Source organism: Vipera ursinii (assembly GCF_947247035.1).
Source record: "Vipera ursinii genome assembly, chromosome: 4".
Classification (NCBI taxonomy): Eukaryota; Metazoa; Chordata; class Lepidosauria; order Squamata; family Viperidae; genus Vipera; species Vipera ursinii.
In genome coordinates this window covers 67,170,908-67,196,985 of record NC_139514.1, presented here as the reverse complement: position 1 = coordinate 67,196,985, position 26,078 = coordinate 67,170,908, and the positions used below count along the sequence as shown (strand labels likewise).

The following is a 26,078-nucleotide window of genomic DNA, read 5'->3' as shown; positions in this document are numbered from 1 at the left end:
GTGCTGTCCTGCATCATGGTGAACTAGCCATGGAGCCCCATCAGTGCGGGCGGAGATGGCCCTGGGACAGCCAGAAGGGGTCCCTCGCCTGGCTTGGCCCCGTCTGCTCAATGGCTCTGGTAGGGGCGGCGGTAGCTGCTGTTCCGAGCCTCTAAACCGGCAGGCCACACCCTCCCCTGTTGCTGCCCCCACCAGCGAGAGTATGGGCGACACAGCTTCACTTCCGGAGCTGCTGCCGGCTGCAGCCTGACGATGACAGGATTGCTGCCACCTCCTTCCCTGCATGGCTGGCCAGTGGAAAGGCTCGGAGCAGCAGCCACAGCCGCCCCCATAGGAGCCGCCAAGCAGATGGGGACTGGGTGAGGGCCCCTTTTCGGTTGTCCGAGGGCCATCTCTGCCTGCACTGATGGGGCTTCACTGCGGAAGGGAGACGATGGCGGTTCTGATCCCCCCATGCTGGCTGTCCCCCCTCTAGCCCCGTGCCCGGCACCTCTTCTACACAATCCTACATGACGGCAGTGTGGATGAGGTGCTTGGCTGGTGGGTCCAGCAGCTTTCATTTCATTAATGTACATTAAATAGTGATATATAAAGTAACCTTCAAGTACAAATAAATTTTGCATTTCCTTTTAATATTGAATTTCAAATTGTCAAGATTTTTTTCTGGTTAATAAATATGTTACAGTGTTTTATTCTTTTTAATCTTTGAAACAACCTTACCTATACATGGAATTTCAGAATGAAAAAGATAATAAATTAGTGAATTACCAATACTTGTTAAGGTCACTTTAATATTATTTTAATGAAGGTTTTGCACGGAATTTGTCAGAAGGTAGCAATGCAAACTACACAGAATATGTTGCCACCAGATGGTATCGTTCTCCTGAACTCTTGCTAGGGTAAGTAAACTTTGAATTTATAAATAATGTGACACTATCTATATAATATATACATACTTATACACACACACATATAATACACATTTACTGTCCTCAGTATTGGTCTATTTAATAAGCCCAGTTCATTATTACTTTAGCGGTTCTTGTCAATTGGCTACTTTTGATAGCGAGAGTTGAATTGAGGATTTGTTTTCTTTTGAGGTATAATTTATTATATTTAAAGATCATATTGCAAATATATATTTTCAAATAGAGCAAAGATGGCATGTGGAAATTGAAGGTGTGATTCAATATCTGTTAGTAACAATGATTCATTTATGTGTTCCATGATTGAATAGGACAGATATTATTTAAAAAAAAACCCTTACTTTAAATTCCAAGTTGTGTATAATGATCTAAAATGTTGTTTTCACAGTAACTAGTGAAGTTTATGACCCGAACAATAAACTAAAGCTAATCAGGAATAATTAATGAATAATTTCATTCTGCTATATTAGTACTTCAGGACACAGAGGCTGGATTGGGAGAGTAAAAATAATGGAAGAACACAAGGCAAATCTTTTAATATATTCTCAAAAAATTATACAGATATGACCATGAAGTCACTAGAAAGCAAAATTGATTTAAAGAATACATTTTAATCTATATGTTAATTTTTATTTGTTCAGTTCAACTCTAAATTCCTTGGGAAGAAAAATCAATAAGAATATTAATTTCTCCTTCAGAGCCATTATTTCTTGGTGTAAATACTATAAAAAAAATCAAGGGCAGTTGGTCCAATCGGTAAAAAAAAAGCTGAAAAATATGTAGTTAATGTATTTTTTGTCATATGTTAAATGGGCTTGTGGCTACTGCAGATATAACAAAGAATGAACTATAAAAAGGAAGTATGTGTTTTCTGTCTGAAGATCTTTGATACTGATTCTATTTTTAAAAAATCAGTGCAGTGTAAAATTCTTAAATATGTTATAGGAATATGAGATCAAGCAGCAATAGCACAATATGCTTTTTTTTCCAGGGCCCCTTATGGCAAGTCTGTAGATATGTGGTCAGTGGGCTGTATTCTGGGGGAACTTAGTGATGGGCAGCCACTGTTTCCTGGTGAAAGTGAAATTGATCAACTTTTTACAATTCAGAAGGTATTAGGACCACTTCCTGCAGAACAAATGAAGCTTTTCTACAGCAATCCCCGTTTCCATGGCCTACGGGTAATGTTTAGCTTAAATGTACCGTGCATGTTTTCTATTACTGAATTTGCATGAAGTCTTCCTACCAAAATTCTCCCAATACTGTATTTTATTCTATTTTATTTATTTATCAAATTTACACACTGCCCACATCACTATCTAAGTGACTGGGGTGGTTTACAAATAAAAAAAAATCATATAAAAATACAGTTAAAATAGAATTAGAACTGAATGGCAAACAGATTGACAAAAGCAAGGATAAAAGGCAGAGGGAGTGCTTTTGCACCATTAATGAGTACTTTCGTTTCTACGGGCATGTCAAAGGATATATTTATGACACACATTAATAGTGTTGTGATGATTGGAAATGCTTTTTGTCTTGTCTCCATTTATACAAGATTTCTGAAAAATTCAGATTGGAGCATTTAATAATTCCTGTTTGGAGAAATTTTGCACATTCAATGTACTACCGTATATACTTGAGTATAAGCCGAATTTTTCAGCCCACTTTTCGGGCTGAAAAACTCCACTTCGGCTTATACTCCAGTCAACAAAAAAAAAGAACTGTCCCTTCGTTCGGAACAGGCTGCTGAGAGAAGGGAGGGCTGGGCTCCCCACGGCTGCCTCAGCAGTTGGCACGGCCGCGGGTCCGGCGTTCGCCCGCCGACCAGCTGATGGGCGCGGGCGTGGCCGGGCTGTCCCCGGAGCCGGGCGGGTTCCACCTGCGTTCACCATTTGCCCGCCGAACAGCTGATGGGCGCAGGCGTGGCCGGGCTTTCCCCGGAGCCGGGCGGGTTCCACCGGCATTTGCCGTTCGCCCGCCGAACAGCTGATGGGCGCGGGCGTGGCCGGGCTGTCCCCAGAGCCGGGCGGGTTCCACCGGCGTTTACCGTTCGCCCGCCGACCAGCTGATGGGCGCGGGCGTGGCCGGGCTGTCCCCAGAGCCGGGCGGGTTCCACCGGCGTTCACCGTTCGCCCGCCGAACAGCTGATGGGCGCGGGCGTGGCCGGGCTGTCCCCAGAGCCGGGCGGGTTCCACCGGCTTTCACCGTTCGCCCGCCGACCAGATGATGGGCGCGGGCGTGGCCGGGCTGTCCCCGGAGCCGGGCGGGTTCCACCGGCTTTCACCGTTCGCCCGCCGACCAGATGATGGGCGCGGGCGTGGCCGGGCTGTCCCCGGAGCCGGGCGGGTTCCACCGGCTGGGCTCCCCACGGCTGCCTCAGCAGTTGGCGCGGGTGCGGGAGCTGATGGGCGCGGGCGTGGCCGGGCTGTCCCCAGAGCCGGGCGGGTTCCACCGGCGTTCACCGTTCGCCCGCCGAACAGCTGATGGGCCCGGGCGTGGCCGGGCTGTCCCCAGAGCCGGGCGGGTTCCACCGGCTTTCACCGTTCGCCCGCCGACCAGCTGATGGGCGCGGGCGTGGCCGGGCTGTCCCCGGAGCCGGGAGGTTTCCACCACCGTTCGCCCGCCGACCAGCTGATGGGCGCGGGCGTGGCCGGGCTGTCCCCGGAGCCGGGAGGTTTCCACCACCGTTCGCCCGCCGACCAGCTGATGGGCGCGGGCGTGGCCGGGCTGTCCCCGGAGCCGGGCGGGTTCCACCGGCGTTCACCGTTCGCCCGCCGACCAGCTGATGGGCGCGGGCGTGGCCGGGCTGTCCCCAGAGCCGGGCGGGTTCCACCGGCTTTCACCGTTCGCCCGCCGACCAGATGATGGGCGCGGGCGTGGCCGGGCTGTCCCCGGAGCCGGGCGGGTTCCACCGGCTGGGCTCCCCACGGCTGCCTCAGCAGTTGGCGCGGCTGCGGGAGCTGATGGGCGCGGGCGTGGCCGGGCTGTCCCCAGAGCCGGGCGGGTTCCACCGGCGTTCACCGTTCGCCCGCCGAACAGCTGATGGGCCCGGGCGTGGCCGGGCTGTCCCCAGAGCCGGGCGGGTTCCACCGGCTTTCACCGTTCGCCCGCCGACCAGCTGATGGGCGCGGGCGTGGCCGGGCTGTCCCCGGAGCCGGGAGGTTTCCACCACCGTTCGCCCGCCGACCAGCTGATGGGCGCGGGCGTGGCCGGGCTGTCCCCGGAGCCGGGCGGGTTCCACCGGCATTTGCCGTTCGCCCGCCGAACAGCTGATGGGCGCGGGCGTGGCCGGGCTGTCCCCAGAGCCGGGTGGGTTCCACCGGCTTTCGCCGTTCGCCCGCCGACCAGCTGATGGGCGCGGGCGTGGCCGGGCTGTCCCCGGAGCCGGGCGGGTTCCACCGGCGTTCACCGTTCGCCCGCCGACCAGCTGATGGGCGCGGGCGTGGCCGGGCTGTCCCCAGAGCCGGGCGGGTTCCACCGGCTTTCACCGTTCGCCCGCCGACCAGCTGATGGGCGCGGGCGTGGCCGGGCTGTCCCCGGAGCCGGGCGGGTTCCACCGGCGTTCGCCGTTCGCCCGCCAAACAGCTGATGGGCGCGGGCGCAGCTGGGCCTTCTCTGATGCTGGGTAGTTGCCACCCGTCGTGCTCCCCCGATCCCCACTGTGTTGTCGAGCCCGTAGGGCTTGATACCTGGCAGCACATCCCGCAGGGAAGGTCTGCTAGGGAGGCGGCAGTCCAGCGTTGTTTCTCCCCCTCGTGCGTGCGTGTGTGTGTCAGACCCAAGGGAATGGCTGGTAGGGAAGCGGCATTCTGGCATTCCCCCCCTTCCTGTGTGTCGGGCCCACGGGGCTTGACACACAGAGAAACGCAAATGCCGGACTGCCGCCACCTTTACTAGCCATTCCTGCGGGTCTGACATACACACACACACACACACACACACACACACACACACGGACGAGGGGGAGAAACAACGCTGGACTGCTGCCACCTCTGCCAGCCCTGCAAGCCTCTGCCGCTTCTCCAACGTGGAGATTTCCAGAGGTATTGGACTTCCAAGGAGACGCAGACTGCAGGGCAAGTCGGCCGAGTGCCTTGGCGACATTCCGGCAAGGCAAAAGGCACAAAGGGGGCAGGGGTCCCTCAGCCGGCTGGGGAGGGGGAAAACGCGTGCTCTCGGCTGGCTTAACCCAGTTCCATTTTGCAAGGCAAAAAGGAGCCGGGAGAGGGAAGCAGGGAGGAGCTCTCCGCCCACCCTCTCTCCCGCCTTTCATTCCCCGCGTTGAAAAGCGCGAGTACACAGTCATTCCTTCTCTTTGTACCTTTATCCACATCCATAACAATAAGAGAGTTGGAAGGCACCTTGGAGGTCTTCTAGTCCAACCCCCTGCTCAAGCAGGAGACCCTATACAATTTGAGTAGTCTCCTCTTAAAAACTTCCAGTGATGGAGCAGCCACGATTTCTGGTGGCAAGCTGTTCCACTCAATAATTAATTGTCCTCACTGTCAGGAAGTTTCTCCTTAATTCCAGGATGTTTCTCTCCTTGATTAGTTTCCATCTATTGTTTCTTGTCCTGCCTTCTGGTGCTTTGGATGTATAAGTTCACACACACACACACACACCATTCTTTGCTGTCATGTCACCCCAATTGGTTTGCCATTAGGGTGCTGTGTGAATGTGGTCTTTAAATAAACCGCTGTTTATTAAATAAAACAGTTTTTTTTAAAAAAAACAACAAACCCCCTTTAAATAAAAGGGAAAGTCTGTAGCTTGGGAGTTTGGAGAGAGAAATGTTTTGACACAGTTAATGTGTGTTTCTGTGACGTTCACGAAGCCCCGGTTGAATGACATGAAACGAATCCCAGTTTATGGCCAATTTGGGGAAGGAGGCATCTGAGCGCTCGTTTTCCCCGCACCGGGTCCGGTCAAATTCACACACTCTTGAGCCAATCGAACGCATCCTTGTCTTTTAATCCGGTTCGCGCTCTAGAAACTGAGATTGAAGGCAGAAGAAGAGTTCAAGCTTTTAATGGGGGGGGCGAGGGCTGCTTTTCTGCATTCCAGCAGGACAGGATTTATTTTTTTTTTATTTTATTTTTTTAAAAAAAGCGCCTTTTGCAGAACAGAGACAGCACGGGCGCGCCCACAAACACACACACACACGCACACGCACCCGACCACGTCCTCTCGCCCCCAAAGTCTGCATGCACGGTTGGATCGGCAACCTGCCGACGCAGCTTTCGTTCCAGAGCAGGGTCCCCCGGAGAGACGCTGCAGCGATCCTCCCCCCGCAGGAAATCCACCCTCTTTCAAGCCCCGCCGCTCCCCCCCCGCCTTTGGCAACCCCGGAAGCGCCTTGGGAGAGCCTCCGCAGCGGAGCCCCGGGCTTGCAGGAGGGCCGCGCTCTGTGCACGCTCAGGAGCCGCCTTTTCCTTTGCGGGGGGGGGGGAGGAGGGAGAGAAGGCTTCCGTCCAGCGCCGGAGCGAAGGCGGAGCGGCCCGAAGGAGGAGTCACGCTGTGTGTTTGTGTGTTTGTGTGTGTGTGTGTGTGGCGCGCCGTGGGGCGTCAGGCCCTTCCCGGCTGGGGCTCCGGTGCCTCCGCCCTGCCGGATCCCGGCGCCGTCGAGCGTGCCCCCCCAGATGTTGCGCCCGGTGCGGCCGGCCCCCCCTGCACCCCCCACGCTACGCCACTGCCCATCAGCTCCTCCGGCCGCGCCAACTGCTGAGGCAGCCGTGGGGAGCCCAGCCGGTGGAACCCGCCCGGCTCCAGGGACAGCCCGGCCATGCCCGCGCCCATCAGCTGGTCGGCGGGCGAACGGTGAAAGCCGGTGGAACCCGCCCGGCTCCGGGGACAGCCCGGCCACGCCCGTGCCCATCAGCTGGTCGGCGGGCGAACGGTGAAAGCCGGTGGAACCCGCCCGGCTCCGGGGACAGCCCGGCCACGCCCGCACCCATCAGCTGGTCGGCAGGCGAACGGTGAACGCCGGTGGAACCCGCCCGGCTCCGGGGACAGCCCGGCCACGCCCGCGCCCATCAGCTGGTCGGCGGGCGAACGGTGAAAGCCGGTGGAACCCGTCCGGCTCCGGGGACAGCCCGGCCACGCCCGCACCCATCAGCTGGTCGGCAGGCGAACGGTGAACGCCGGTGGAACCCGCCCGGCTCCGGGGACAGCCCGGCCACGCCCGCGCCCATCAGCTGGTCGGCGGGCGAACGGTGAACGCCGGTGGAACCCGCCCGGCTCCGGGGACAGCCCGGCCACGCCCGCGCCCATCAGCTGTTCGGCAGGCGAACGGCGAACGCCGGTGGAACCCGCCCGGCTCTGGGGACAGCCCGGCCACGCCCACGCCCATCAGCTGGTCGGCAGGCGAACGGTGAACGCCGGTGGAACCCGCCCGGCTCTGGGGACAGCCCGGCCACGCCCGCGCCCATCAGCTCCCGCAGCCGCGCCAACTTCTGAGGCAGCCGTGGGGAGCCCAGCCGGTGGAACCCGCCCGGCTCCGGAGACAGCCCGGCCACGCCCGCGCCCATCAGCTGTTCGGCAGGTGAACGGCGAACGCCGGTGGAACCCGCCCGGCTCTGGGGACAGCCCGGCCACGCCCACGCCCATCAGCTGTTTGGCGGGCAAACGGTGAAGCCGGTGGAACCCGCCCGGCTCCGGGGACAGCCCGGCCATGCCCGCGCCCATCAGCTGGTCGGCGGGCGAACGGTGAAAGCCGGTGGAACCCGCCCAGCTCCGGGGACAGGCCGGCCATGCCCGCGCCCATCAGCTGGTCGGCGGGCGAACGGTGAACGCTGGTGGAACCCGCCCGGCTCCGGGGACAGCCCGGCCACGCCCGCGCCCATCAGCTGGTCGGCGGGCGAACGGTGAAAGCCGGTGGAACCCGCCCGGCTCTGGGGACAGCCCGGCCACGCCCGTGCCATCAGCTGTTCGGCGGGCGAACGGTGAACGCTGGTGGAACCCGCCCGGCTCTGGGGACAGCCCGGCCACGCCCGCGCCCATCAGCTGGTCGGCGGGCTAACGGTGAACGCCGGTGGAACCCGCCCGGCTCCGGGGACAGCCCGGCCACGCCCGCGCCCATCAGCTGGTCAGCGGGCGAACGGTGAAAGCCGGTGGAACCCGCCCGGCTCTGGGGACAGCCCGGCCACGCCCGTGCCATCAGCTGTTCGGCGGGCGAACGGTGAACGCTGGTGGAACCCGCCCGGCTCTGGGGACAGCCCGGCCACGCCCGCGCTCATCAGCTGGTCGGCGGGCTAACGGTGAACGCCGGTGGAACCCGCCCGGCTCCGGGGACAGCCCGGCCACGCCCACGCCCATCAGCTGTTCGGCGGGCGAACGGGGCGGCCATGAACGGCCACGGAGCACACGTGCCGGCAGGGATGGCTGGGAGAAGGCTGGAGACGGCTTCCGGTGGTCGCGCAGCTCCATCAGCTGGGAGGCGGCAAGAAACAGCCGCCGGCGGAGTCAACGAGCAGCTCGTCATGGCACAGAATATAGATATGTTGCTAAGAAGGGGCCAAGCTTATACTTATACTCGGCTTATACTCGAGTCAATAACTTTTTCCAGTTTTTGGGGGTAAAATTGGGGGTCTCGGCTTATACTCGAGTCGGCTTATACTCAAGTATATACGGTAATTCATTAATAGATTGAACATTCATTAGAATAAATGGATAAATATTGCTTGTATTCAATACAGCAGTCTTCGACTTGCGACCATTCACTCAGCAACCTTTCAAAGTTACTAATTCAGCCCCAGTGCCACAACTGCCACTGAGGAATGCTACCCCAAGCCTCAAACCATGATCAGCCACCACAGCACAAAGCCCCAAGCCCTGCCTGCATTCCACAGGCCCTGCCGTACCCAGCTGATCTTCGCCATCTTCCTACCACTGGTGATAAGGCACGCCCAACCGGGCTCTACCCTAAAGCTGTTCTCTCCATTCTCCAAATTGCACTCCATGTCCTCCAAATAGCATGCTTCTTGTTGTGAGACTGGGGAAGGTGGCCTCACAGGGCCAGCTGGTGCCTTGTGAAGGGCCAGGGAGATCAGGTGGGCCTTGGAGTACAGGGTGGCAGATGCATCTGGGAATAGGCTGGGGTGCTTTCTGGGACATTGTGGCTTTGTGCTGAGCTGCTGGGACTTTCTGGGCAGGACACTACTGGTCTTCGCAGCTCTGGGGCCACATGCCACACTGCAACTCGAATTTCTTGGTGTGCTGCAGTTGTGGGGCTGCAAATGAACAGAGATGAAGGGAGGTAGGCAGGTGGGGGAGTTAGAAGCAGTTCCTTACCTTATTGAAGCTCAGGGCTGGGAGGATTTAAGCTTGGTCAGATTTGCTTATCAATGGCAAGGGGAAGTCCTGAAAGTGCAGTCACTAAATGAATGATGCAATCATGTGATGTCACACTTTACAACCACATCACTTAGTGTCAGAAATTCAAGTTCCAGCTGAGGTTGAAAATCGAGGACTACTTTTATCTCCTTCCCAATAAAGCTGATGTTAGCTTTTTAAGAAACATAGGGAGTCTTATTCTACAATGGGAGTGTCAAACTCGCAATGTCACATGATGTGTCGCGACGTATCGCAACTTTTTTTCCATTGCCGGCAATGGGGTGGGCGCAGTTTCACCATGACGCATCCAGCCCTCGGACTGGCAGTTTGACACCCTGTCCTACAACATCAGCAGCGCAGTTTGGGGTTGGCCTGACAAGGAATTTATCTTTTGAGCTATTATTTAATTTACCTTTAACATTTTTTCTCTGTTTTTCTTGTTTTGTTAGGATATAATGCAAACAAAATTTTAATGATTGGTAAATACCAGTTCTGTATGTGAATTATATGTAACTTGTATTACAGTTTCCTGCAGTCAACCATCCACAATCTTTGGAAAGGAGATACTTGGGAATTTTAAGTGGTGTTTTACTTGACCTTATGAAGGTAGGAATGTTGATTGTTTAAAAATAGATAGATAGATAGATAGATAGATAGATAGATAGATAGATAGATAGATAGATAGACAATATAATTATTTCAAATATTTGAGATGGTATGGGGAAAGCACTGATAGGATTTTTTTTTCATTTCCCCCCCATTTTCCCTGAAATCAACACAACTGCATGTTTTTAACAAGATAGAACTATTTTCAGATTTTGTATGGAATTTTGTTTCCTTAATAGCACCCATTAAATAATTTTAATATATTGTTAATGATGTAATAAATCTGCAAAACCAGATAAACCAGGGTATTATGAGATTTTCTTACAACCATATAGGAAAATAAACTTGCTGTGTAATTTTTATGAATTATGTAAATCTGCATATAAATGTATATCTTATACTATAGAAGATTGCCGTGGGGTATTTTTTTTATTTTTAAGAACAGATTTTAGAGTCAACATTTTTATGTAAGAGTGGGAGTGATAAATAATTTTCAGTTGCATATATTTGTAATATTATGCAGTAACTAGCGGCAACCACATCTGTTACTATGTTATGTTTCTTAAATCTTAATATTTGACCTAAAGAACTTGTTGAAACTGGATCCAGCTGACCGATACTTAACAGAGCAGTGTCTGAACCACCCATCATTTCAAACTCAGAGGATGTTAGATCGCTCACCTTCACGGTCAACTAAAAGAAAGCCTTACCATGGAGATAGCAACACTTTATCCAGCAGGTAAATGACTGGAAATAATAATGTCAGAATTCTAATTATTTCAGATATAATTTGCTAAAATTAAGTAATACAGTTAGGCCTGTCAGGAATTGTGCAGAGATCTCCTTGAGCTAACAAGAAGTTGCACAGACAAAAAAGGGTACTGAGAGCAGCAAAGTTCACACAGTAACCACACAGATACACTGAGGTGTGAAAAACAGAATACTTTATTTTGGTGGTGTAATACAAAGCACAGTCAAAAATAAACAGTCCAGGTCATACACGTGTAAAGAACAGATAAACAATAGTAACAATCCAAGGAGTATTCCAAATACAAATTCTTCTTACCGGTCCAAAGGTCAAAAAACAGTTGTTCAGGTTTAACACAGTAGCAAACCAACAATAGCAGTGACAGAGTAACTAACAGTGAAAAAACAGCGAGAGCAGAGAGAGAAACTACATCCCTAGCTCCCTCTTATGGCCGTTGGGAGGCAAACAACCCTTGGCCAATCATCACATTTAAAGTGATATCATACATCATGGCTTATATATTTCCAACCCAACCAGGTAGGCTTAATCATATGCCTAACAAGGCCACTATCAAACATAGCACTTTTTTGGTGTCTTCCATATAGTGTCTAATAAAAAAGTAGAACAACCTGGATTTGGTTTGCTTTCTGGATGATAAGATTCTGTGTTGATACTTCAGAGTATCAGATTCACTTCTACACTGAACAGAAATGGCCCTGAAGCCCATATATTTTCTAGACAAACTACTTCGTGAAACCTGTTGCTCATCGATACAATGACTTAGTTAAAGAATTCTGCCTTAGTAGCAGTGTGATATGTCAAATCCTTGAATTTGGGGAGATCCAAAATATAGCCAATTTAGAACAGTTGCCATAGTATAGTCCAGGGGTGTCAAACTCAATTTCATTGAGGGCCGCATCAGCATTGCGGTTGCCCTCAGGGGGCCAGGTGGGTGTGGCCAGGGTGGGTGTGGCCTACTGGGTGGGTGTGGCTAGAGTGCATATGGCCTACTGGGTGGTTCGCATCAAGAATGCCTATGGGGGCCTGGGCAGGAGTGGGACAGATCTGAGGGTCTCTGGCAAAAGGAGGGTCTCTGGGCCAGGGCCAAGGCAGTGGGGGCCGTTCCCTCACTGTTTCCAGGATGGCTTCACGGGCCGCATGAAACCACGGGCCGCCTTGTGTTTGACATGTCTGGTATAGTCATTTGGCCCATTGGATAATACTGTGAAGAAATGTGATCATGTGATCTTTATTTTCAATATCAAGACTATAAAGGTATTTTTAACTAATTTGGTATTTTAAACATTAAAAAAATTGCTTTTCTTGTCTCATAATATAGAAATCAACCTGGCAAAGGTACCGCTATGCAGTCTCATCACAGATCAAACAGCAAAGAATTACAGAATGTGGGACTGCAAAGAGAAGACGCCCTTTCAACAAATGAAAGCTTTTTAAATGGAAATCTCCCTGTAACTTCTCACAGTCCAATGCTTTCAAAAAAGACAAACAATCCTCCTTCATCTGGAAGTAAGGATCTAGCTAATAACAACATACCACATCTTCTCAGTCCAAAAGAAGCAAAGACAAAAACTGAATTTGATTTTAATTCAGAAGCCAAAGCTTCAGATGGTCCTGGTACTAAATACTTGAAGTCAAATTCCAGATCACAGCATAATCGTCATTCATTTATGGAAGGTTCGCAGAACAAAACTGGCACACTACAATTGGGTGAAAGGCATAGCCGTCACAGTTATATTGATACTATTCCACAATCTTCAAAGAGCCCCTCATATCGCACCAAATCAAAAAGTCATGGAGCTCTGACTGATTCCAAATCTGTGGGTAATTTGTCTGAAGCCAGAATTCAAGTTTCAGAATCAAACAGCAATAGATATTTTCCATCCAGCTGTTTGGATTTAAACTCTCCTACTACACCAACACCTCCTCGTCATGCGGATAGTAGAACTTTGCTCAGTCCTTCCAGGAGAAATAACAGAAGTGATGGTACACTGGAATCACGAAGGCCATCTACAAGACATTCCAAAACCATGGAGGAGTTAAAATTGCCAGATCACATGGATGGAAGCCAGTTACATTCTGCATCTGCTCCTCATGAATCTTTTTCTTATGGTTTAGGCTACACGAGTCCTTTTTCTTCACAGCAGCGCCCTCATAGACATTCTATGTATGTGAGCCGGGACAGAGTGAGGACAAAGGGCTCAGAGGGTGGCTTAAGCGTAGGGCAAGGGATGGCAGCCAGAGCAAACAGCCTGCAACTGTTATCTCCACAGGTGCAGCATAAATCTCTTACAAGATCTGTTGGCTCTTCACGTGAAGATTGTACAGAAGATTCCAATAGGGTTAGTTAAATTCTTCATTGTTAAGGATCTGGACAGTTCATGGTTTTGTACTGTATGTTTGCCAGTTGTTAAAAGTCACTTTTACTTTTGCCTAAGGAATCCATATCTTTTTCAGCTGATTTTTTTTCTCCTCAATTATCCCATCTCCAGAGTTCATTGTATATACTATAAACCTCTACCTTATTATATAAAATAAATTATGCCTATTGATATATTTACTGTTGAAATTAGGATTTGTAATGCTGAATATTAAGTCACAAAGGCTGTCCAGAAACTGAATACCGTGTTTCCTGAAAATAAGCCCTATCCTGAAAATAAGCCTTAGCTTGATTTTATGTGTGTGCCTAATATAAGCCCTACCCCCCAAAACAAGCCCTAGTTAAGATCCTACCTTCTCATTGCATGAGGTTGGGCGAGGCGCACGTGTAAAAAACATGCTAGGGCAGGATGTGTGTGGAGCTGGCCCACGTGCCCTGCACCCGCTTACCTCAGGATCACCACAGCCAGACCTCACGCCCCAACACCTGTCACGCTGCGGCTGCTTGTGGTAGGAGTCCATGTGGTGCATCACGCCAGTGCCACCGCTCACGGCAGGAGGCCACATAGCGTGCTGCTCTGGTGCTACTGCTTGTGACAGGCCACGTGGCACATCACACTGGTGCAGCTGCTTGTGGCGTCCTGCCGCAAGCAGTGGCACTGGCATGACACACCACGTGCCCTCCTGCCGCGAGCAGCTGCAGAAGTGAGGCGGCAGTATAACAGGTGTTGGGGTATGGGAGGCTTGGTTGCAGCGGTCCTGAGTAAGCAGGCAAGACATGCCCCCAAAATAAGACCTAGTGCCTCTTTCGGAGGCAAAAAATATATAATACTGGATCTTATTTTCGAGGAAACACAGTAGAAGGTTTTTTTATAAGTACCCTTCAAATTTTATTAATTAAAATTAAGGAGGCACTTGCTCTCTTGCAAGCTTAATCGAATATTTATTCTTACATTTTAGACAACTTCTGGCCAGAAAATATAACTTCTTGATGTGTGTTGCCTGCCGTTTGACTTCTTTTTCTCTTGTCTTAAGGTGAATTGGCTAAACCTTTAGCAAAGAAGTGTGTCAGTTACAGTGTATGCAGGAGAAAAGGGGTCACATGATGAAACATATGCTATGACATCACAACACAAGTCCTGCTTTGAGGACACAAATACAAAGCAGGGCTTCCGTTATAATGCCACCATGCGTGTTATCATTTTTTCATCATAGTATATTTATAGATCTTTGTGTTTTAAATTAGAATAAATGTAATAGAGCAGAAGTATATTGTGGAAATATATGTTCCTTTTACTGGGAAGTGAATGCTTTGCTAGGAATTCCTGAGTTGCCTTTATATGTTTGAAACCATTTGATGGTTCTCTACCACTGAAGTTGAATATTGTAATACTTCAATAACATGGTTCTCTTTTCCAAAAGAGACTATTACTATAAATAAATGGTATTAATACATACATTAACATCTGTAATAAATTGGGAATGGAATATTGTTAATACAATTATAATGCAGTTAGTTGGAGACAGGAATTATAAAAAATGGGAAAGTAATATAAATACTGCTGGCCTTAGAAGTGTAGAATAATAGGTCTAAAAATTTATATTGAGCAGAATAAACTCTTGCACAATATAAAGCCTGAGGATATTTGATATATTACAAAACTGTTTCCACATAAAATATACTTTAAATACAAGATGATGTTTGAACAACTATCATTTGAAATAATTTAGGTAAGATTTGCTAAAATCATTTATATTTTATGTGTTAAAATACATTTTTATAGAAAAATATTAGTTCCAATCAGGTGCTTTTATTCTAACATAGCTTATTTTCCTAATTAGATTTCAATTTTTAAAATACATAATACTAGTTAATTTGCAACAATTTTATTGGAAGCTACAGGGAATCACTTTTGTGAGATGTGGAGTCTATATAAATCAAATAAATAAACTAACAAATAAATAGTTATTAAAATGAATGAGGTGTCCAGGTGTCCATGACCTCTTGAATTATGTATAATGTTTGGGATTGTATATTTTTGTCAACAAAATTTTAAACCATGAATGGTCATAATAAGATTCTCCATTGACAATTTAGTGGATTTACTATATTTAACATCCACTGAGATAGATTACATACCTTTATCATTTTTTAAAGGTTTTACATTGCTTCCTCACTCAAAAACCATTTATTAGAGGGATCAATGAGAACTAGTCATTAATCTGAATATATCAGGCAAGCTACTTCTATATAAACTTTTTAAAAGGCAAATACAAAGGAAAATCTTAATATTGCCTCATTATGTTAGGACTCTCTTCCTGTCTGCATTACAAAATACTATTGCAGTAGCAGTTTTGCACCAGAACTGGAGTGATCCAGGTTCAAGCCTCTTCTTACCCATGGACACTTACTGAGTGATTTTGGTGACTTTCATTTTCATGTTAGATTTATATCCCGTATTCCTCTTGGAGCCCAAGGTGGCATCCAATTTCTTCCCCCAATGTCAACCTTGGGCAGGTGAGTTGGGCTTAAAGAATATTTATTTAATTTATTTAATCCCATTTATATCCCGCCCTTCTGCGAAGACTCAGGGCGGCTTACAATTTAAAGCACAAATCAATGTGCTTAGCAATAGCCTTCATTCTATGTATATGTATATGCCTGCTTATTAGGGCTTTCATCCCAATAACCAATACCCAATTAAAATATATGTACTATAAGATTTCTATGGGCTAGGTTTTGATGTCAACTTTGGGATATTTTGTATATATATTAATTTCTTACTAAGCTTCTAAGAAAGGACAGATTTAAAATTTTATATAAATATTTCCCTTTTTCATCATGTAAAACTATTAGCCGCAGTTCCTTTCAAGTAAGGACTAGATTGCTGTGAAACTATGATTATAACATGCAGCTTTCATTTTAAAGTGGAATTGATTTTTTATTTTAACAAGCTATGATCAGATTCAACAAAGTTTCTTTGGTCTAATAAATTTATCAATTCTTTTATTAAGGGTGGAACATATCGTGATCAACACCCAGATGATGGAGCATCCACAAAAGAAAATAGACTTCTGTATAATGATTCTGTACCTAGAAGAGTTGGTAGTTTTTACAGAGGTATTTTAACTTCTACAATTTAATTCTACTTTAAAACAGAATTCTAATAAAAGGCAAGAACAGTTTAGGTAGCCAATGGATATGTCTTCAGACAGTCATATTACTAAGAAGTTACAAGAATCTCCTATCCCTAGAACAGTAAATAAGATAAAAATGATTGGCTCCTTTTAAAGGTTCATTTCCTTTATCAAAACTTATTTTTCCAGCTAGATTGGTATGAAGGAGAATTCAATTTAGACATTCTTATAAATAGATTTTAAATATATTATTCAGATGTATATAAAATTATACTTAGCATGGCTTGTGCATAAGTGTGCTTTTGACTACAGATTTAGTTTTGTTTATTTCATTTATTTTGGGGGGAAATTTAGAAAAAGTATAATAGCAGAATGTAACACTTAATAAATTAAACAGACTTTCAAGAACAAATCATAGCAAAATGTTGGCTCAAACTTCCTAGTTAATCTAGTTTTCACCAAAAACAATTCTCAATATGCAGGCCCACAGCAATTAATAAATTTAACTTATACTAAAGGACTGGGGTCCAGCAATATTCAAACAAAAGAGCAGTCTTTTTCAGCAAATTAGTAGAAATTTTGGCTTTGTTAACATGTGGAAGGGCAAGATCATTAGGCTCAATCATAATGGCTTGAAGGATTGCATGAATTTTATATACATTAAAAAGTCTACTGTATTAGATGGACTGGCTAGCCTATGACTGAGGCTTAGAATAAGGTTCAATTTAATTATGTGATTTAGGTCACTATCTAAAATTTCTTAATTCCACTGACTGTATTCTTAATTTTAAGGGTATGAAATTCTGAATATAAAACTAGAGATTCAGTGATTAAAGAGGGAAATAATATAATCTACGATACAAAAACTGCAGGATACTGGTTATATTATTTTTTGCTAAATCTTCACTATAACCAAGATCATGGCATCCAGCCCTCTCAATTCCTGGCAAATAAATGGGGAAGAAATTGAGGTAGTGACAGATTTTATTTTCCTGGGCTCCAAGGTCACCGCAGACGGGGACTGCAGCCAAGATATTAAAAGACACTTGCTCCTGGGGAGGAAAGCCATGGCAAATCTAGACAGCACACTAAAAAGCAGAGACATCACCCTGCCAACAAAAGTGCGTATAGTCAAAGCTATGGTCTTCTCAGTTGCAATCTATGCAAAGTTGGACCATAAGAAAGGCTGAGCGTCAAAGAATTGAGGCCTTTGAACTATAGTGCTGGAGAAGAGTCCTGCGAGTCCTTTGGACTGCAAGGCAATCAAACTGGTCAGTCCTAGAGGAGATCAACCCTGACTGCTCTTTAGAAGGCCAGATCCTGAAGTTGAAACTCACTTTGGCCACCTAATGAGAAGGAAGGACTGATTGGAGAAGAGCCTAATGTTGGGAACGATTGAGGGCAAGAGAAGAAGGGGATGACAGAGAATGAGGTGGATGGATGGAGTCACTGAAGCAGTAGGTGTCAGCTTAAATGGACTCCAGAAGATGGTAGAGGACAGGAAGGCCTAGAGGAACGTCCATGGGGTTGCAATGGGTTGGACATGACTTCGCAGCTAACAACAACAACAAATCTTCACTTCAGCCACTTATGCTTCTATTATTGAATTCAGTTTAGAAATTTATATTACTTTTATGGAAAGATATTGTAGAAGAACTGAATTGTTAACATGATTTGTTTTCTAGTTTTACATATTGACAAATGTTTAATCTAATTTTGATACCATCTAAGAATTTCCTGTTGATACGATATTTCAAATCCCTAATATATATAATGATTGGGCCTTATTGATCTTGGACTAAAAGCTGTGGTCACTAGAAAGTAAGTATAAATATAAATGGCACAGTGGTTAGAATGCAGTATTTCAGGCAGACTGCCCACAACCAGCAGTTCGATCCTGACGAGCTCAAGGTTGACTCAGCCTTCCGTCATTCCGAGGTTGGTAAAAATGAAGACCCAGATTGTTGGGGGCGGTATGCTGGCTCTGTAAATCACTTAGAGAATGATGTAAAGCACTATGAAGCGCTAAAAGTACTATGAAGTGGTATATAAGTCTTAAGTGCTATTGCTATAAATCAGCATCTGATTTTATTTTATTCAGCAGAAAAATCTGATACATTTGCACTGACTTTCTTGCCTTCTCATTGTGATTCTTTTGTATTTGGAGAAATTCAGGTTTTATAGGCATTTAAAAAAATAACTAGTGGATGGTTACAGTCATTTCCTTTCTCTGGAAATAGTTTCACAGGGCAAAGCAATGATAATTAATTTTCTAGAAAACATCCTTGAGCTTTAAAGGGATGTAGAGTTAAATGCTGGTGATGACCTATAAAGCCCTAAATGGCTTGGGTCCGGGATATCTGAGGGAACACCTGCTGCCGGCATCAAGTTCCCTTCGTCCAGTGCGCTCCCACAGGGAGGGTCTTCTCAGGGTGCCACCGGTAAGAGATTGCCGGCGGACGACACCCAGGGATAGGGCCTTCTCAGTGGGGGCGCCTGCCCTTTGGAACCAGCTGCCAGTGGAGCTGAGGACTGCCCCCGACCTCCGTTCATTCCGCCGGGACCTGAAGACCTGGCTCTTCGAGCTCTCTGGCCCAGGCTGAGGATTAATCTTATTTTAACTGGGGTTTTATTTATGCAGGGACAAATATAATTTTTTAAAAAAATTTGTTTTTAACTTTTGTATCTTGGTTTTTTAATCACCCTGTAAACCGCCCTGAGTCCTTCGGGAAAGGGCGGTATATAAATGTAATAAAATAAATAAATAAATAAATAAATAAATAAATAAATAAATAAATAAATAAATAAATAAATAAATAGCAAGACTTCAAATCTGAGATGAATAAGATTAAATTTAAATCTTAACCATTCTAGTTAAAGCATATTCAACAACCAGATCATCTTCATTGATATCTATACATACAACACATTATACATTATACATGGATTGAAACAAAAAGTTATCAGAACATGAATTGCTATAATTTTCCTCCAACTTAAGCCATAAGTCACTAAGACAACTTAATGTACTAAGACTCCTCTATTACACTACAGAAATCAAATTTCTTTTAGACCTTTGTTCTTTTTTCAATACTGATAGAAAATTATGATTCATAACCCAACATTGAAATAAACAGAAACAAATTTCAATATCACAGGTTGAGTAAACTATGTAATCTTTTGCCAAGCATGAATATGTACCATCTTATTGGGTTTTTAAAAAGAGATAATTGAGGATGTATACAGTGTAACCTTATATTTCTTCTTGTAGTCCCATCTCCACGCCCAGAAGGAACATTTCTAGACAATAGTGCCTCAAACAGAATACCTGCATTGCCTGCAGAAAGCAGTTTAACAAGCCATTCAAAGAGACAGACTGCTTTTGATTCCTGGTAAGTAAGTTTCTTTATAAAAGGTAAACCACAGTTAGTTTATATAGAAGTAGAAAAGTTAATATAGAGAAAAATTAACATTTCTTAATTTCTTATTGATTAATTCATTTAAGATGATTAATTCATCCAGTAGTCACATTGAAAATTTGGATTGGAATCAGAAATTACCAACAGGTTTAATAGATTCTGGCAATTTTATTGAGTTTCCTATTTCATGCAGATCAGTTGTATGTTAAACCTTCCAAACTTAATTGAAATATAATTGTTGGCCAGCTTATGGTTCAAAACTTGTAAATACTGCATCAACACATCAACAAATATCCAAATTTATCAGCCCTCCACTTTGCATTTACTAATTATTCCAGTGGTGGATTGATTTGAGATTTTTAATCTACATATTCATTGGGACCATGATGAGATCAACATTTATTCTCTTTTTCTGTGGCACAAGACTCATAACCTGCAAAGACTCATTATTGTTACTTCACAGGCAAGATCCAGTCCTATGCTTTTGATACTTGAGAAGGGAGACTCGGACCTCGTCTAGAGTGGGCACACTCCAGGTCCCTTCCCTCAAATGATGCAATCTAGTGAGACTTAGCAAGCATGCCTTTTCCATAGCAGCCCTGTCCAGTAGGCTACCTTGATATCCAGCAGAGCCTCACTTTCTTAACTTTCCAGAAAGCTATTAAGAGATTACTTTTTCCACAAGCACTGAGATATAAGATTAGAGCCCAGGGAAATGTTTAGCTGTATGGGTGTTGTTTTCAGATTGGAATAATTTTTTTCTTGTTGAATGTTTTTTATTGTTGTCTTTTTATTATTGCTGTTAGACTCCCAAATTTTTGAGCATAATATACCCCGGCTGATTCAGCTTGCTAAGAACATCCCTTTTCAAGTCAAGTCTGAACAAGTAGACTGAAAATGGAGTTACTTTGTATCCAAATGTATTCATTGTCCTGATACCATTTGTGTCTTCATTGTTCAGGTTGATGCTTCAACTTTGTCTCAAGAGCCATGCCATTGTAATATCTTCTGCAATTTCCAGGCAGCCTCCTGCCCTAGGCATTCTGTTTTTATAAGCTTTGCTCACCAAATGGAATTATGAAATTTTTAACAGACCTTTTTATTATTAAGGATGCTTTCTAGGCCTAGCATTATCTTCTGGATAATAATAATAATACACTAGATTTTCAGAATCTGGGATATCCTCGGACATCTTATAAGCTTACCCAAAATAAAATCACCTAGGCACAATTTTTCTTTCATTTTACAGTAATATTATATTTCTTACATCCTAAGCACACAAGAGTTAGGGTTTTCAAGATTCTGCTTTATTTTTTCTGAAACAGCATTAAAGATGCTTTCCTAAAATCTGGGCAGTTCTTGCTTTCTTAGTTTGCCAGCTACATGGGGCTTGACACAAGAATATGTTATTTTCTTGAAGGAGGAGATTTTGTAATTCTGGGATGTTAACCAATTAACTTGGCATTTGAGAAATTTAACAATTCCTTTGACTTCTAAAGGCTATGAATCAGAGCACATATCAAAATGTATGATTCATCAAACCATACCTATCACTGTGAGAAGCCTCAAAATAGCAAGCCCACTGCTGATTGGGAGGAGATTTTTCATGCATATGTATTATCTTTCTATAAGATTGTGCACTATGTAATTCATTGTATTAAAGTTTATTATATCTACGTATATGGGGTTTTTTTCTCCACATGAAGGAAAAGTCCTGAAGATACTCATTCTGAACAACTAAAGGATAAAGAAAAACAAAGTTTTTTCAGGTCAATAAAAAAGAAAAAGAAGAAATCTCAGGCAGTAAGTAGCTTATGTTTCTATAACATTTTGCTTAACTACTTTAGTCTTCCACAGAGAAAAACAACTTGGTTATTGAGGTATCAGCTACCAGATTTGGCAAACATAAAGAATTTGAAGATTATTGTGAAATTTATGGACAATCTTACTTGCTTAGCTCCTAACATGAGGAATATATTTCTATGACCTCCAATGAATAAAATTAAATATTAAATAAATAATGAAGCAATTGGTGTCAGCAATTGATTTTCTTGATAGATAGCTAGAAGCCAAGCAAATACGAAGTAGGTTCTGCCAAATCTGTAGTGCCAAATGTTGTTTGGGGGAGAGAATGGGACTGATCGCTGTGTCAAACCCTTTGTGGTCGTAGAGGAAATATTTGCCACTTTTCCCCTATTTCACCTCTCTATACAGCACACCGGCTGCTGTTATTTGTTAGTAATAATTTTACCATTTTCTACAGTCCAGAGAAGGATTCTACTGCTTTTTAAGTTAGAGAAGGTCCTTATATAATTGCTATCTCCGTAGGCCTGTTGGTCCTCAGCTCCATCAGGAAAAAGTTCTATTTAAAAGAGAAGCTGATTATTGAGACATAGGACAGGGTTGGTTGGTGTGTTTGTTGGTTTGATTGATTGATTGATGATTGATTGATTATGTAACACTGAGTAATTTTTTACTCCTAATGATGACAAACAGATTTTCTCCATGGTGAGACAGGGAAGGCCAAGTTAATGCCCTCATCTTGTTGTCTGTTTCCCCAAATTTGTGTCTCACAGTTTGAGATTCCTGATATAAAGAGCTTAAGATAGCCAGTAAAATGTTTGACTGTCCATTTAAAATAATGTTCAATTTTAGCTACTTATAGAGCTTGATATCCCAAGAGTCTGGTAGCACTATTTAAGACTAAGAAATGTTATTACAAGATGTTAGCTTTCGTGAGCTATAGCTCACTTCATCAGAAACATGGGTTGGGTTAGCTGATGTAGGATTCATATATATTGGTATAAGATGGGGAAATAAAGGGAAAAGAAGCCATCTTTATTATCATAAAGAATTTAAGAAACAATGCTGTAGCCATAAATAAAATTCTGAAAAGTTTTGGGATTTTGAATGAATTTAATAATAAGTACTATGGCCTTGAAACAAGGAGCCTTTCTCCTTGAAAGTTGGTTTGCTCCAATTATTTGTATCTGTCCTTTTAGGATAACAGTGCTTTCAAAGAAGCATATAAGCTATTTAAACAATGGTTAAAAAAAGAGCAACTATTATTCAAAAATGAAAATATTTCTATGATCCTTTCACCAGTTTACTTTATGTTAATATCCCTTCCTCTTTTCTCCATTCATGTAGGAGTTAGGAAATAATTGTGATTGTGAGACGGGTGTCTCTATAAATTGATATAGGTAAAAAAATAAGTAAATAGTAAACAAGTACTGTAGTAAGTAGAAGAACCATTTTTATCTATTATTTTTAAATGTATTGATTTACAATGAAGACTTGGAAGTTAGAGATGAAGGGCATCAGATTTTTTTATTGTCAGCAGATAAAATCTTTTAAGGATTTCTTTTTTCCCCCTATATCATTTAATTACTGCATACCTTTTTCTGAAATTCTTTATATGTTTATTCCTAAGTAAGACCCATCTATTGAATAAGTCTTATTTTCTAATTAGCTTTTTGGAAAATATAGCTTTAAGTTTGCATTTCCATTTAGGGATAGTGGTTTTTACGAACCTAGATATATTTTTAAAAAAATTACGTTTATATGTTATTTTCTCAGTTTCTCTCCAGGTTTTCTACATTTCAAACTTTAACAAAAATTATACAAAACCCATGTTGTCGAAGTAAATTGATACATATGCACTTACCGGTAATTGCCTATTGTTTATGAAATTTTGGGATATTTTAATAGTAGCCATAGTCATTGTTCATACGCAAAACTTAAACCACACAAAATAATTTATTTATTCTAAACTTAGTAAATATATACATTTGATAGGCACACTCTTAAAGCATATTGCGTGGGCAGTTAAGCTTAAATTATTTTTCCCAAAGGCTTTTTCTTATTCAGCAGAGCAATTAGTCTTATCTTGACATAATTATAAAAAGTTAGATTAAACTTCTGTGATCATTGAAGCTTTCGTATATAATTCAACAAATAAAGAGACACGGATAGCTCTCCTGAATTAGAATTATTTGTGCAATTTGTTTTTGTATCTTATATTGCAGACAGAATCTACCAAGATGGAGAAACCAAGCATCAAGAAATCTCTCTTTCCTCTTTTTATTTCAAAGAATCATTTAAAGCATAGCTCTTCTTTGAAAAAGAATCCTGTAGTCACTCTACCTATGGTATTAACTTTTAAAAAATGATAGCAATGAAAAAACCTGCTACACTACATCTATTTTACTTACCACTATAGCGTGTGCGTGTGTGTGTGTACAATTTTTTTTCTCAGGGGATCAAACTCTCCAAGCAAATTAAGTATCTTGAGCCAATTCCACAAATTCAGGGAAGCTGGGGGGTTTTCCTCCAAATTTCAACAAAAAATATAATATTATGAACAATACTATCATCAGGATTATAAATAAACATCTAATAAAGCATAAAAGGCAACTTTTGTAATTAGCCATAGTGTGAAATTATTTTTTTCAATTGGAGTATTTTTATTTATAACCATGATGTATTAGCCATCGTTGAATTTCATTGGATATAGAACACTTTCGAAAGCCTTTATTTTCTCTATAATAAATTATCCAGTTGCATGTTGTTGGCAAAATAAAAGCTAATCCCCCTACATTTAATGGATTAACAATTTTTAATCCTAAATTTTATTTGCTAAAAAGGAGACTTAGCCAGCAATCGCCTACCTCCCTGTTGGATGACTACACTGTTCAGAAGATATATTCAGCCAAAGATTTTCTCTGAAGCTGGCATGTTACATTATTTAGCAGTTTCTCTGATTAATAAACAAATGTTAAGCTAAATCTTACTTCTTTGATAAAGGAAATAATCTTCCTTATAAAGGTACTGCAAAAATAATTGATGACTGGTTATCTTTCTCCTTAGCAAAAAACACAGTGTTTGTGGAAATGGCTCATGAACTTAAAAGCAATATGGAATGTCCTGAAAATGAGGGTGAAACAGAGCACTGCGCTTAACTGCTCTCCCTCTCTCTTTTGCAGTATTTGACTAACAGCATGTGAATGCCTTAAGGGTGGAGGTTATAAAAATATGCATGGCATCTACAAATATAATTATCAATATAGAGATCTTAAAAGGGCATAGCAATAATGGGTTCACTTGCATTGCTTTGATCTGAGAAGCAGGGAGAAGCGGGAGATAGGGTTTAATTTAGAATATTTGTTGCCAAGAATTAATGAATTGATATTGTTCCATGTTACAGATGCCTGGAAGCGACAGTCAGGACCTTTTGGCAATACAAAAAGTTATTCACTCTTCTAATCATCCAGCCAGCAGGCAGAAGGATTGGCATTCTGAAAAGATGACAGAAATCCAAGGACATGTAAGTTTAATTATTGCTTCATTTTATTTTAAGTCATTTGGCAGGTGAATAGTTGTTCTAAGTTACAATACAGAGTAGCTTTGAACTTTTATTCTTGGGATCTCAAACTGAAATCATCACAAGTGCTGCTTGACTATTAATTCATTAACCCAGAACTACATTGGAGTTTTTTTATACATCAATTTAAAAGTTTTTACCAGCAGTGTCCACGGAGTCTTGGCAAAAGAAGCAATTTCAGTGTTGCATCTTTAACAGTACTGTGAGGTATATTTTACAGGGTAATGTAGCCATGTACCCATTAATATACATCAGTGGAACAGATAAAATTATCACATGCCTTAAGTTCAGTATAAAGTTGATAAATAAGAATTATCCCTCCCTTTTTCTTGAGCAACAACAAAGCATTGTTCCAAACATGTGCTCATATTATTTATTTACTTAAAATATTTCAGTCAAGGTGAAACAAATGTAGCAATAAAGAGCATTAATAAAAATCAGTGAAGACAGGCATTTTGCTGCAAGATATTTTGAAGTCCTTGAGCTATGACTTGGGTGACATCTCTGGGTAATTCATTCTAAAAATACTGAACCAATTGAAAAGATGTATTGTTAGTGATATGCAGTAATTTGACTGTTCACAGTAGTGAACAAATGAGTAGGTTGGAGATATTAACTTTCAGACAAATTTGTGTGGCTTAAGGTAAGCCTTCAGGTTATTTAATGTCAATCTATTTCAAGGGTGTCAAACTCAATTTCATTGAGGGCCACATCAGCATTGCGGTTACCCTCAGGGGGCCGGGTGGGTGTGGCCTACTGGGTGGGCGTGGCTAAAGTGCGTATGGCCTACTGGGTGGGCATGGCCAGCTCTACATCGTTCGCATCAAGGGTGCCTATGGGGGCCTGGGCAGGAGTGGGACAGATCTGAGGGTCTCTGGCAGAAGGAGGGTCTCTGGGCCAGGGCCAAGGCAGTGGGGGCCGTTCCCTTACTGTTTCCAGGAAGGCTTCGTGGGCCGCATGAAACCACTTCATGGGCCGGATCTGGCCCCCGGGCCTTGTGTTTGACACATCTGATCTATTTCATTTCATTTTTCATTTCATTTTAATTCCATTTATATCCCGCCCTTCTCCGAAGACTCAGGGCGCCTTACAAGCTTTGCAGTAGCCTTCATTCTATGTATATGCCT

The 26,078-nt window shown here is 43.9% G+C and overlaps 1 protein-coding gene across 15 annotated transcripts in view; it reads left to right on the top strand.

Moving 5' to 3' along the window:
• Positions 1-26,078, top strand: part of CDKL5 (cyclin dependent kinase like 5) — a 94,951-nt gene that overhangs the window by 54,955 nt on the left and 13,918 nt on the right. For 13 of the 15 annotated variants that reach the window (XM_083362932.1, XM_083362931.1, XM_083362927.1 and 10 more), the window contains 10 exons: positions 809-899; positions 1,918-2,107; positions 9,786-9,866; positions 10,454-10,605; positions 11,954-12,974; positions 16,027-16,132; positions 19,421-19,541; positions 21,275-21,371; positions 23,597-23,719; positions 24,775-24,894. In XM_083362932.1, the coding sequence (XP_083219058.1) occupies positions 809-899; positions 1,918-2,107; positions 9,786-9,866; positions 10,454-10,605; positions 11,954-12,974; positions 16,027-16,132; positions 19,421-19,541; positions 21,275-21,371; positions 23,597-23,719; positions 24,775-24,894 (2,102 nt within the window). The remainder of the gene's footprint in view (positions 1-808; positions 900-1,917; positions 2,108-9,785; positions 9,867-10,453; positions 10,606-11,953; positions 12,975-16,026; positions 16,133-19,420; positions 19,542-21,274; positions 21,372-23,596; positions 23,720-24,774; positions 24,895-26,078) is intronic. The other 2 variants (XM_083362934.1, XM_083362929.1) reach the window with 2 other exon arrangements.